At 45.7% G+C, this 14,683-nt stretch overlaps 1 protein-coding gene across 1 annotated transcript in view; it reads right to left on the bottom strand.

Moving 5' to 3' along the window:
• The window catches only part of magi3a (membrane associated guanylate kinase, WW and PDZ domain containing 3a), a 103,060-nt gene that overhangs the window by 37,224 nt on the left and 51,153 nt on the right, over positions 1-14,683 (bottom strand). Inside the window, exons 2-4 of the mRNA XM_084480150.1 lie at positions 13,947-14,063; positions 7,624-7,743; positions 771-983 (exon numbers count right to left, since the gene is read on the bottom strand). Coding sequence (XP_084336276.1) covers positions 771-983; positions 7,624-7,743; positions 13,947-14,063 — 450 coding nt within the window. The remainder of the gene's footprint in view (positions 1-770; positions 984-7,623; positions 7,744-13,946; positions 14,064-14,683) is intronic.

The raw sequence follows: 14,683 nt of genomic DNA, 5'->3' as shown, positions 1-14,683 counted from the left end.
AGGGGAATACAAAACAAGGACAAAAACAAATCTATCTCTGACCAGAGGGACCCACCACTGATCACGGCTGGACTCTGACTGCTGTGATTTACTCCTGACCTCTGATGCAGAACAGCTAATCCCTAGGAGGTCTGGCGGGATGAAATAGCCCCAGTGAAAAGAAGAGACATTTTGTGGAAAGAGAGACAAGCGGGTCGTGCTTTGCATTCTGGGAAGATTAGCGGGCTTATCGGTGAATGTGTGTGTGCCCCCTGTAATCCGAAACTTTAGGAAAGCGCCACAACCCGCAAAGATTGCACAACCCAGCATATTACATAAACATACAGTTAAATAGGATCAGGGTCAGCATGTTATCTCAACTCAACCGAATCCCATTAAAACGACATGTGCATTCATTTGTGAAATTACACATTATACACAAACACATTTTCCTTCAAAGAAACTATGCCAGAAATTGATTGCCAATATCCAATCAATCGGCAATACAGACCCCTGGTTGGCTGAGGACAGCAGCTAACCAGAGTTCTGAATTTAATGAGACTGTTGGGCCTCAGTCCATTAAACGTAAAATTAAACAGCCTTCATAAAAAAACGAAATAAAATTTAAAGTGAAAGTAAAATGGCCACGATATGGCTGAAAAACGCTGGAGACATCGAAAAATCTTTATAGTCGATTTCATATATCGATTTCCTCACCCCTAAAGCCTAAAGTAATACACTACGCTTTTCAAAATGAAAGCACGGAGTTCACAGGGGATGTCTGCCCTCACCGTTCACGCCGTTGACCAGGGCCGGCCGCTGCTGCTCCTCCTCCTCCTCCTCCTCCGGCGCCGCGCTGTCCTTGCGGTCCATCTTGCTGACCGAGGGGGTCCGCTTGCGCTGCACCTCCGTGTCAAACTCCTCGTCGAACAGCACCTGGTCCACCGGGTCGGGCTGCACGGGACTGGGCTCGGCGGGGGGCTTGGGCGTCCCGTAGTAGTTCCCTGGGCACCGACCGGGGGACAAGCTCAGTTCAGACACAGAGGAATGGGTGCTGGACAGGGGGCGGGGGGGGGATGGTCACCACCTGCTAGTCACACCCAATAACACAAGCATGCCAGGCGTCCGGGCACACCACTTTTGTGGCGGCCGACTGTGTAAAACAGAACAGCGACAGAGACATTAGGAATTTAGGAAACACACACAGACATCTTTGGACTCGGTCCCACAGGCTCACGAACAGGAGTCCACATTGGAAAGTCAGAGGAGGGCATTAGAAGGCAAAAATCAATGGAGAGGACGACAAGGGGAGCTCGAAGTGACGGTGCATCCAGTGCAAAAGGCCAACGCCCCAAATTGAACAGGGAGATTTACAGCGCGTGATCCCAAATGAACGGTTCAATCCGGGCGTTGTGCCAAGGCAAGGCACCAGAACCTGAGTTATTCCTTCAGGTACGACCGCTTGCCTTTACGGTCATCTGGGTACCCTACAGACGGCAGACAGCACCCCATCCTGAGAAGATTTGTGGTTTAGTGTCTGCGTGTCTGCCATTGTGTGTGTGTGTGTGTCCGTGCATGCGTGCGTGCGTGCATCTGTTCTGTGTTGTGTGTGAGTTGCCTTTCAAGGGCAGAAACCTTTCAGCAAAAGTATTACAGGGTTTGCAAAATCACTATACTCCTGTATAGCTGCATTCTGTGTATCTGTGCATAATGCTATATAAGAGCGAGATGTGTGTGTGTGTGTGTGTGTGTGTGTGTGTGTGTGTGTGTGTGTGTGTGTGTGTGTGTGTGTGTGTGTGTGTGTATGGTAATGGTTAGAATTGAGTCTCCAGTTTCTTTCTTTGACCAAGAGAAAGAGAGAAAGATTACCCTGTTTACGATGACCCCATTCTCTCTAACTGAGATACTGGGAGCCAAAGCGTTGAATGAAAAGAACATGGCGATCAGAGTGGTATTCAAAGATATCGATCCACTGGGTCTGTTTGTTTGGTAGTTGTTATTTTTCTTCTCTCTCCCTCTCCTTCAATGGTAAAGCATCAAACCGCGGGCGTATTCGTGCGAGGCTGTTAACCGTTAAAGACAGAGCTGAATCCTAATAGGAAAACATAATTTCTTTCTGCACATCAGGGGGAAGGCCGTGGCACTGAGAGGTACTCTGCAACGATGGTGCGAGGCAGCGAGATGCAGCAGAGACGCACATAGAGAGAGAACTGTGGGGAGGGAAGAGGGAGAGATTGAGCGAGCGACGGAGAGAGAGAGGAAGTGCAATGAATATCTGCAGGAAGCTTAATGCGCTCCATTAAAATTTAAATACATAATGCGTATGCTTGGCACACACAATGTATAATGCCTCAGACATTCTGCGTTCAGTGGAAATGTCATTTGCTCACTTGATTAAGCTGATTCCATTTCATTTTCATTATGACATATTGCGTTTCATTCTGTTCAGGTTGGCATCTTTTTAGAGAATATTGACGTTTACTGCTTGGCTGGAAAATTTAAGAACAGAGAGAAGAAGAAAGAAACCCAGACGACACGATGACTTCACTGTTTAACAATGATTTTGACATAACTGGTAAATCCACAAATGCCGCTATGAACACAGCTCTAATCTAGACTCTCTGCTGTGGGTCAGAGCTCTGCAGAACAAAACACACTCCATTGCTTTGATTTGTACAATAAACCATTTTTAATCCCCCACAGGCCCACAGTATTAGCATCTGGTCCAAAAAGACTGCACTCCGCTTCCAATTCATTATTAATTCGGGAGTTTAATGAAAGGACGGTGAATCAGGAGAAGGTGAATTAGAGCTGGGTAATAGCATAGTGCTCTGGCCTCTATGGAGGAGAAAGTGGACCGGACGGGGAGTTGAGCCTAAAGTGAGCCATGGGCTGTGTGACTGAGCTGAGCGCCAGGCTGCTTTATTACAAAGGCCCCTGATGGGTAGGACTGTAATTACACTAATGAGACTTTCTGAGGCATCTGTTTTTGGATGACAGCTTCTAGCTTTCAAATGTGATCTGTTAGAAGTGGAAACATATCTATTGTCCGCGCTTTAATGGTCACTTTACACACTTAAAGCTGCTGCTGTGATTATGATTTGAGCATTGTAAAGAGAGATCCTGAGAGCAGAGAAGAAGAGACTGCACTAGACCGTGATAATAGTACAATTCATCCTCTCTCAGCCTGCTGCCATTGGGAAGTGTTGCATATCACACACCTTTTATTACCAGGAAAGTTGGAGTTCCTGAACCAGTCAGAACTGCTTTTGAATACATTTTGATAGGGACTCAATCAGCGAAGAGATACCTGATTGGTAAGAAATGAGAAAAACTAAACGAAAATCAAAATTGGCCCTTACCTACAACACCTTTAAGGGCTTCACCATCCACAGACAACTTGCCAATGCATTAGCCCTTCTCTAAAGACAGCTTGAACACACCAGTGGCCTGAGAAGCAAAGCAGACGAGGTGGTCTCCCCAAGGAGATTTAAAGTCAAGGACATCCCAATCCTAGGCAGCCACCAACTGCCATCATGTATAATTCAGCAGAAACCCAAAGATTTACAGCAGGTGATTTTCTGTGGGTGTGAATTTGCAAAGCTGTTTGGGAGGTGGGGGGGGGCGGTCATTTCCTGAGCTTGACATAACTGTGGCAGTGGATGAGGATTTCCACAGGGGTTTTCGTACACTTTTGTGTACAGTGGCCAGTCTACACAGCGTTGATTCAACTCCAAAACCCAAGACCCTTTTATACAGTTCGCTACTTGGGGTTTGTGAAAGTGAAAGAAAGTGAAACTCTGCGTTGACCCAGATTTGAGCTTGTCTGTCTTCAGACTTTAGATCCAAAGTCTGACGCGTGAGACTAGCGTCGCCGCGGTGGAGCAACACAACAACAACAACAACGACGAGCACACAAGGATTCCTTCAAATCAATACTTGATGAGTCCCGTCTGCATGTGGGAACGTGAGATACCGCGTCGTGGTGGCCCGTGGGACAAAAAAAAATTGTCATGCGCGATGCAACGTTCACACATGGCTGATGAAACGTATTACTCAATGAATAACCGTCACAACAAGGAGGGTCTTGGAACAAAAAGCGCTTGACGCGGTGGGATTCACAGTCGCCCGCTATCCGTCTCTGCCAGCCTGGCTCCCACCCTTTGTCACCAGCCCAACTGCTGGCACCGCAACAAGTGCAGACGGATGGCCGGGCAGATGTAGAGAAGGAGAGAGAGAGCCAGGGAGACGGAGCGAGAGAGAGAGCCAGGGAGACAGAGAGAGAGAGAGAGAGACAGAGAGAGCGAGAACACTGTGCTGATCATTTGTCTGACAGGAGTGACATCGAGCCAGTTGAAAAAGAAGCTGCAATCCATCATCTATAAAGGTTTTCTAATGCCAGGGCTTGGCGTTTAAACGCTTTTTTTCCCCGTTCTCAGGTGTTTCTTTGAGGGTTTATTCTCTGGGTGATTGACGTGTCGAGTCCGAAGTCTAACTATAATCAATTAACTAGGCCCGAACCCTAACGACTATGTCTCTCAAATTGATTGTTGAACCTCATTTATTCATCATCTCACACATAATTGTGTGTTCCGTCTGTCTGAAAGAAACCGAAAATATTGAATGTCTCTTAAACTAATCAATCTAATTTAATGACCGGCGGTAATATAAAACTAAATACAATAAGTGTGTGTGTTGTTTTGTCGGAAACACATCGCCACACACAGATTGAAGTTCTCAACTGCTTGATGCGTTAATATTTGTTTGCTAAATTAATATCTAACCCTAAACCTAATTAAAAAGATTGTCATTGTTGCCATTATTATTAATAATAAATCCTCCCGAATTTCCATCAAAACAATGTCTGCCTTTCCTTGATTAACCCCTCAAACAAAACCCCTACAGCTGTTCTGTCTGGGGAATAATATCTACTTTACTTGGTCGGGCCCAATAGACTCACCCATCGCGTGACCTATAGTTCTGATCCTAAATGAAACAAAATAAACACACAGATACATCTTCCAAATTCAAGACGAAGACTGAGAGGTGTGTGTCAGTATAATGTACAATTATTTTTTTATTTTATTGCCAGCGATCAAAGAAATGTCTAAACGGACCACTTGCAAATAAAAGAAAAGAAAAGAAATAAAAATACGATGGAGGCACACCACAACATGCGCCGATTTCTGCGTGTGTCTTTCCACTTCAGAGTTTGTGGTTTTTGTTTGTTTTTCCATCTGCAGTGCAGACAACAGCTGCTGGTATAGTGTATCTAAGACACACATTTCTTGACAAAAACCCTACAGCTGCATGCACGCATGCACGCACGCACGCACGCTTGCACGCACGCACACAAGAGAGTCAGTTCAATATACCAACCTGTAGTTCTATAGCTGAATGGTTTCTGCACTTTTGCTGCAGAGAAAACAAACACGGGCTGATGTCTTGGAGAACACAGGAAAACATCACAGGCCTCAAGAGCTCTGTTCTGCATCATGTGCTCCTCTATCAGTGTGTGAGGGGGGGGTGAGTGAGTGTTTACATGAGATATGATAGGATATTCTTAATGGTTAAACTTCATATCCTGTCTGTTACAATGATCTTTCTCTCCACTCAACGCTAGCTCCTTCATCATAACTTGAATGTCAGCCACCTCTCTCTTGCTATTGTTCTGTTACATCTTTTGGAGCCCTTTCAATCTGTTGCGACCTTGGGAGCTAGCTAGCCTCTTTTTTTTCTTTATCATTTATTTATCATTTTCTGCTGTATCATTTGCCTTTCCCACAAGTGATTTCTGGTGTTTCGTGCTGCAACCAACGTTGAAATGCATTGTGGTCACGATGTGCTATTCAAATTCAAAATATAAATGTTTGACACCCGGACTAGTTTGTGATGCAGTCAGTGTCCATTGTGACGCACGCGTGAATCACGAAGTGATGAATGATACGGAAAAAAGACCTAACCCATTTGCCTGCAATATGCTTGGTTAAATATCCACCCAATCAGTCTCCCGAATAATAATACTATTTCATGTGCACATAAAGAAAAATGAAAAGAAAGATCTGTGAAACGCTCCCGGACCGGCTCTAGGGGTGCAGATAAGTGTACGTGTGTGCCTTACTGACGGATTAAAACTATAAAACTACAAGATCAGGCTGATCTGGTTCACAGGTCTGGGAGATTAGTTACGCCTAACAGTGTAGCTTAGAGTTCAGAAGCTACCAGCCGGAAACGCACACCGTTATACCGCTTAAAACACTGTTCATGATCTGCATTATTAAACTCACACATGAACTTCCCATCCAATTTTTCTCATCATCTCTTTCGCTATGTGTGTGTGTGTGTGTGTGCATGTGTGCAGGCTTGTGTCCATGCGTGTGTGTGTGTGCGTGTTCTTGCCTCCATGTGTGAGTGAGTGAGTGAGTGAGAGAGTGAATTTGCGTGCATGTGCGCGTGCATGAGTCCATGCATTTGCGTCGTGCGTGAGCGTGCTCGAGTGCCCTGCGTGCTCGAGTGCCGTGCACGTCAGTGAAGGTGTGTTTGTCCCCACGACGTTGTCCCTCCTCGCTGCGGCAGCGGGGGGGAGCCGTGTGGAGGTCAGCAGGGCGGGGGGCCGTGCGGCGATACGCCCCGGGGAGCCTCCGCTGGCTGAACCACTAGGAGGTCCATTAGGCAGGACGAGGGCGGCCGACCTCTGCACATCCATAATTTATACGACGGCGGGCGCTCTCTCTCTCCGGCTGGGAGGGGCCACAGTCTGCCCCCCGCAAGGATCTGGGTCGGGGGCTGGACTAGGGGGCCAGGTGAGGTGCTCCGCCGCGCTGCCGGGGCTGACCCGCTTCTCCCCCCGCTAAAATAGCCTCGCAGTCACTCGGGGATACGCTCCCTCCCGCCCCTCTAACACAGCGCCGCTATGCGTTACCAGCGATGGTGACCTGGTTTTTTGTGCGTTTCAGTGTGTTTATGTGTGTGTGTGTGTTTATGTGTGTGTGTGTGTTTATGTGTGTCTGTGAGTTTTTGTTTGTGTGAGTGAGTTTTTGTGTGTGTGTGTGTGTGTTTTTGTGTGTGTGTGTGTGTGTGTGTGTGTGTGTGTGTGTGTGTGTGTGTGTGTGTGTGTGTGTGTGTGTGGACCGGCATCGCCGCGTGACCCAGTAAGCAACGAGAGGCAACAGGCTTGGCTGGCGCGGGGCGGGGCGGGGGGAGGGGGGGGGGGGATGGATGGCGTTCATCCAGGGTCAGGCAGGATGAACCCTTCCCCAGAGGCAGAGAGTAATGGAGTGGGACAGTGCAAGAGTATCCAGACAAACATCGATGCTTCTTCTAACGATGTTCTCTCCGCTGGCCTATTTTTAGGAAGTATGTCATTATGTTACGATGCCCGATGCCTTTGCGGAGGCTTTTTTCTTAATCCGGCTCTTTCCAGGATTTTTCTGCTGCAGAGTCGATGCCCCGGATGCATCTAAGGAAACGCGGTACTTCTGGAAAGACGGGGTGGAAAAAAGACACACACACACACACACACACACACACACACACACACACACACACACACACACACACACACACACACACACACACACACACACACACACACACACACACACACACACACACAAGCGGGGGGGGGGTGGGGGGGAGACGTACCGTCGTAGGTGCCGCTCTCCAGCAGCAGCCCGCTCTCCTCCAGTACCCGGAACTCGCCCACGCTGATGAAGTTGTAGTCCACGCCCGGGACCTCCCCCTCTCTGGGCTGCCGGGTGGTGCCTGACACACACACACACACACACACACACACACAGTTAGAAGGGACAACCTGCACGCTGGTCACAACAGGGGAGGGGTCTGATTGATCTGCTGAATGGCCCGTCGTTGGCTGAGCTCCGGGCCCAGGAGTCCACTCCAAGTTCCATAGCGCTCTTCTGCCCTTGATGTACACGCAGAACCCCGACTGCACCTTTTGTCCTCTTATTGATATCTCCATTGATCTAAATGTCATCTCATAGTCAAAGGCAGATCTGTCCTTGTTATATTCAGTCACAAATAATTATTCACAGATTTTAGACTGGAAAATCCCATGGAACAGTTTCTACCTTGTCAAATGTCCACCTAAAGCCAGTGAACTCACTCTGGCAGCAAACCCATCTCTGCATTAGGGATCTTCAATGATACATTAAAATGTTGGAGGGCAGGGAGAAGGAAGCGTTCACAGGACAGCTCAATCATTTCAATTAATATTTGATCACATCCTTCAAGTTGATAAAATAACTCCTTTGTTTTCAGTGCATCCTCCTTTAATGGTCGACAACAGCCAATGAATGATCAACTACTTAAGGGCTTCTGTTCTGTGAGGTCAGGGGCCAAGTCGAACAAGAAACGAGGAACAACACGATAATGATCATAGAGGGAAACCTTAAACTTTATTCAGATGGGCCTATGCGGCTACATGTACAATGCACCCTATTGTGCTATTTTATTGTTTTGAGTTGTAAAAAAAATGAGTGTGGCTAAAGTCTAATTTCGTAGACAATGTTACACCTACAGATAAGCTATTCATTCCTTGTAGCAACAATGTTGATGATCAATGCTGCCAGCGTGTCTTCCCCTGATCCTGCTCTATTAAGGCAAATACTTGGCACCATGAGGTCTCTTACGAGAAAAAACACGTCATCGATCAATCAAGTTTACCGTACATTAGTTTCATCCCCATAGGAACAACGAGTTAGCAAGAAAATACGCCAACACTAGCGTTGGCATGGACAATGGACATGTTTTGCAGCCTCTTCTGAATAAAAGAGGGAGGCAGAAGTTATTCTGTACCAATGGAAAAAGCACTGGCGCAGGTCAAGCAGGGTAGGTAAGGGGGGAGACAAATTGCAAGAAAATAAAGCCCAAAGTTGAACATTACAGCTCCTAAATCTTGGAATGAATTGTGCACCAATGTTTGACGTTTTAATTAGTTTTTTTTCCATTTCAGAGTCAAGCGTAGAAACCGTGCCAACTTTTTTATGAAAGCAACCATGTCAGTGTGCAATGCAAAGTAAGAATGTGAGTTATCAAAGAATGATTGGCTGGTTGGCTCGGTCCACTGGGAAACTAGTTTCCTGAATAAACCATCCAGTTAATGAAAGTGCCGTACGAACTGCATGGATGGATCCAGCCAAGGAATCTAGTCTTCAACCATGACCTACCGTGTGTGTAGGTGTACGTGTGCCTGCGTGTGTGTGTGTGTGTGTGTGTGTACGTGTACGTGTACGTGTGTGTGTGTGTGTGTGTGTGTGTGTGTGTGTGTGTGTGTGTGTGTACGTGTACGTGTGTGTGTGTGTGTGCGTGTGTGTGTATTACCCATTGGAAGCATTGGAGACACTCGCCACTCATGTAACTCATTAACATTTGTGATTATAGTAGATTATGTTTTGGTCATAAATGTGTCCCAGAACATTAGTTTTCCTGGCACCGTTTGTTGGCCTGGTGAAACGAGGAAGGAGTCATCAAAGCCCCTCCCCTGTATTTGTGTTTGAAAATATGAAAAGGATTGGGATTTAATTTTCGAGAGAGCTCTGCAGGAGGCGGAAATTGTCAAGTAATGCAATATCCTTTCTGCAAACCACATTACCCCACGGGCCGTCACAGAGGTGTTGTCTGCTGCACCCTGTGGGCTTGTTACACCTTCCCCCAAAGTCACTTCAGAATGACGTTATGGATTACAATCCTCATCTCTGATTCTACATTGTCTTTTGACGCAAAAAGGCCAAAATATATCAGCCATGGTCACACGATTTTCAAAAAACGTGAATTACGTTTGACAAGCTGTTTTTCTACTTTATATAGATAATATGAGATGGGAAATTTAAGAAGTGGCATTCAATGCCGTTCTCAAGTCATCATAATAACGATAATCATCGTAGGAAATGCTAAAAATACTTTCAGGGCCCACACATTTACAACATCCTCCTGCTTCTGTTCTCCTGATCTTCAGCAGAATCTACAGCGAAGGCTGTTGCACACTTAGTTTAAAGTACTTACATCGTTACTTATAAAAGCTAATTATAACTGCCTCGGGCAGTCAGACATAAAAAAAAGAAATATTGTTATGAAGTTAATGTTATGCTGTCTTCTCATGTAGGCATCGCTCTATTGTAACTAGGTCACACTCACACTTAGAAATCAACTGAAAGAATAAATGCCCGGAAACCACACATCGGACCACGAGAGATTACAATTTTGGCATTAAAAAATGAAATAACTGGCCCGTTTATGTAAGTCCTCTTCTCCCAGTAAAGCACCTCCTCCACTACCACTGCTGAAAATACTAAATATATATGAAAATGCTAAAAAATAAATGAAGAGGAATATAAAGATCCAATCCAACAGATTAATGGATGGAGTACAGCAACAAAGAAAGTAACAGTATGGAGTGAAATATGCCCCCCCCCTGTAGAAGGACCTTGAATAGGGAATATCTTATCAGGAGAAAACTAGTTTTTGGAAGAAAGAAACTGTGACAATCACCGGGTCAGTTTTCACACAGAGACTTGTTTAAAACAGTCCCAATTCCCAGCATGCCGTTCTGTGCTTAATGTCATTTGTGTCTAATTATATAGCAAGCAAAACATGTTAACACCCAGAAAAATGAAAGAAAAGCTATTACAGTTGTTGGTATTATACTAAAGAGGGTTTGTAGTTTGAAACCCAGATTTCCTGGTCTTGATGCGTGGCTCTGGTGGAGCCCTGGTGGGAGACGGGCCTCAGAGAAGCAGAACCCACAATCATAGACTCTAACGCCACACCAAGTTCACATCTGATCAACTCGCCGCAGCAGAGGACGGTTCTGAAGGAATACCAAAACACCCTAGGTTTGAGCTGCTCCAAACACTATCAACATGGAGAAGATGCCTGCTTCTGTTGCACTCCAGGGAGAAGGCTCCTTTTCATCTCATTTAGAGGTATTGCTATAGCGCCTTGCATGCTTCTGGGGAGTGTAGCATAGCATTTGATTGGCATTACCTAGTAACCCGAAACCACCAGTAACAATTAACCCATGCAATGGCACGCATTAACCCATAGAGGGCAATTTGAGTTCATATTTACATCTGATCCCGGTTTATAGCTTTAGTCTAGATTTGGACCAGGATCAATTCATATAACAAATATGTAACCCATCACTTTCATCAAAAATATGTAGTTTTAGGTCTTTGTTTTCCTTTATAATAAATATTACAGATGTTATGAGAACCTCTTCTGTGGATGTTCTGATAATCAGAAAATATATTATTTGTATTGATAAGATTAAAAGAAAGGTCAATGAAGGACATAAATAACAACGATAGAAACAATAGCAATAAATATAGTTGCAAACAACCATGAAGGGGTGAATGAATGACCGACAGTATGACAGACAGTATGACCTTATGACCGACAGTATGACCTTATGACCGACAGTATGACTGACAGTATGACCGACAGTATGACAGACAGTATGACCTTATGACCGACAGTATGACCTTATGACCGACAGTATGACCTTATGACCGACAGTATGACCGCATGACTGACACTATGACTATGACACTATGACCGCATGACTGACACTATGACCGCATGACCGACAGTATGACTGACAGTATGACCTTATGACCGACAGTATGACCTTATGACCGACAGTATGACCTTATGACCGACAGTATGACCGCATGACCGACAGTATGACCGTATGACTGACAGTATGACTGACAGTATGACCTTATGACCGACAGTATGACGTGTTGTAGAGCTGTATACATATGCATGTATTTCACTTTAAAATGTATATCTCTGCTGTCTTTCGCCTTATTGGTATGAATTTAACACCATATAGGCCCACAGTCACCTGGTACCATGTGTGCCAAGTTTGCAGCTTTTCCCACTTTCGACACCAAAGGACCGTATGAGTGGCGATTTGAAAGTTGTTCATCATGACGAATGGTACATGCATAACAAGTTTCATGCATATTGCACTTCCCTAGTGGAAATGGCAGCCTGTTGACTATGTTGCACTTCAAAGGCTTGTTATAGCACCACCTATAGTTCATTCTGGCCCATCCTTGTTATACCTCACCCATTTCACGAGTTCTACAAGCCTGCCAATTTGCAGAACTTTTGACCATGTCGTTTTTGAGATATGGCTGAATTTGTCAGGAAAAAAGAAAAAGATATTAATAATAACACTAACGATTACAATAGCGTTCCTACGGATTTCGTAGGACCGCTAATGAGTCTTCAAAGTGATGGTTTGGATACAAAACATTTTAGGATGACACACAGCAGGTACTATGTATTCTATATACAGACTGGTCTATAACCCGAGCCACAATAGAGGGAACACTGAAAAAGCATGTGTGTAAAGTGTCTGCTTCTTTGAAGAGGCAGCGGTCATAGTAACACAAATGAAAAACCCACCAGCCACAGAGGGCATGGAGCACATGGCCGGAGGCTGTGTAGTAATGACTTGGCCAACATAAAAGAACATAAATAATAACAAACGTAAATGTCAGGATCAAGGAAAATAGATCAAATGGATTTCTTCAGACGCTCAGCATACGACTGACCCTAAGGGACGTATGCTATTTGATATGTATGTTGGAAGATCCTCTGGTCAGATTGCTCCCTTAGTAATTCATCTTAAACAGAATACAAAAAACGTAAATCAGCATGGGGAAATATAAATCAGATATCTCTGCCATCTCTCCACGTCTCTGGCGTGCCGTTTCATATTCATATTCCTGTCTATCGTCTAATCCTCCAGCGAGACTCATTGAGCAGACTGCTCTGCAATAACAGACGATCCAGAGAGGAGCTCTGACTCCCCATGTTTGAGAGTGTGAGCGGGAAGAGGAGTTCCATGAGGACTCACCCTGCACCAAGGCAGAAGGAAATTAGGGACGTCTTTCCACTGGGGGAAAAAATCCCTGATGGGATGTTGCAAGAATCGTTTCCAGCTGATCCACAGGGAACGCTTACTGGTCCAGTCTTCTAAAGGCACAGTGGTGCAGGGGTCATAAGCCAACTACTCACTGCCAAATTACACATATTACTGGGTTGTTATGTTTTGTTTTTTCTCCGTACCACATCATTAGCCTTTTGGGCTCAAGGCCAGCTGCAAATCACATCTTTTGAACATACACTCGTGATCCTCATGGATTTAGACACGCCCGTACTGCTGAGCTTATTCTACTGCAAGTTGTTCATGGAGAAGCCTGGGCTCTTACTGCAAACATGAAGGTTCCAGCCTAGCTGAAGCGTGCAGGAACATCTGCGGGGGGGCAGCAATGTGCCTCCCTTAAAGGCTCCTCCTGAACATAATCCTATTTCCAATAACCTCTGCATGCACACACTTGCACACTTTGTTTTTTTAGGGGTATTTTTTTTATTTTTTTTTATTTTTTTGTATTTCTGCATTTTATATGTGTAGTACTCAAATACTCGACAACACGCCAGGGAAAAGTCCTTGTGTGCTGAAACCTAAAGCAATGCGCTTTTTCTGTTGGCTGGAATAAGAAAATAGGTTGACCTAGCTACCTTTTCCTTGTATATCAATTTAAGTTTCTTAAATCTTCCAATGTCAAGATTTACTGAACATATCCTTGTATTCATGTGGTTTTGAACCCTCTACTGTTCATCTTGCTCTCCACAATGGACGTGCGTTATTCCTTTTGTCATGCTGTCCTCCCCCTTTTCTGCTCTCTGTCCTTACAACTCTTGGAACGTACCCACAGAAGGGTTAAGGGTTAAGGTGTTCAAACTGTATCATCCAAAATACACAAGTCCATCTAGAAGTGTTTGGGGGTAAGGCATTAGGACATAAATAAACACAACAGGAAGGAGAAAGTGACGCTGACGAGAACCAATCAAGTGACACACATGGCCCTGCGGAGGAGGAGCCATTGGGGAGTGGCAGACGAGAGATGGATGAGAGTGCAGGTGTTACTCACAGGGAATGGTGCGCAGGTACAGGTTGTCCCTGATCACCTGCTGTAGCTTGTGGTCCAGGGAGCCCTTCTGGAACTGCAGGCTGAGGTAGTGCCGCAGGTCCGTGTTCAACACCTTGCCTGGAGGGGACAGAGAGACAAACATCAGTCCACGTCCAAACACCTCAATCCAGTCAGGCCACAGAGTCCTCCGACTGCATGGACTCGAATACACAGGTAAGAACTCCGCAGACCAAGGTCATGGCTAACGCCACGGAAAATGATCCCACAACCCCAACCTGAAGTCAGAAAAGATTTACATCATGGTTTGAAAAAAAAAAAAAAGAAATGACCTTGTAGTAATAGCAATTTTGGCGGGCCGAGGTTCTGTGCAGACATGTCAGGTTTGGCGGCTCGCATGGCATATTGGAACTGTCACGCTCGATGAAACATTAATAGCAGCCTCCCATTTACCAACTATCCAGATGATATACGCATGAGGAAGTGCCCGGAGAGGACTTTGGAAGGAGGAGGAGGAGGAGGAGGAGGAGGAGGAGGAGGAGGAGGAGGAGGAGGAGGAGGAGGAGGAGGAGGAGGAGGAGGAGGGGGGGGGGGGGGGGGGGTGGAGGGGCACTGTCTCGCCGCACCGCCTGAGCAGCGGCGGCGGGGCAGGGGGTGGTAGAGTTGAGAGAGGAGGAGCGCTACTTAGCATTCTCCTCACGGCTGCGGGGCGCCGGTGACAGAGGGAGAGAGGGAGAGAG

This window comes from Micromesistius poutassou (genome assembly GCF_964030765.1).
Source record: "Micromesistius poutassou genome assembly, chromosome: 15".
In the NCBI taxonomy this organism is placed as follows: domain Eukaryota; kingdom Metazoa; phylum Chordata; class Actinopteri; order Gadiformes; family Gadidae; genus Micromesistius; species Micromesistius poutassou.
The sequence above is the reverse complement of the archived record's forward strand: the minus strand, read 5'-3'. Positions and strand labels throughout refer to the sequence as shown.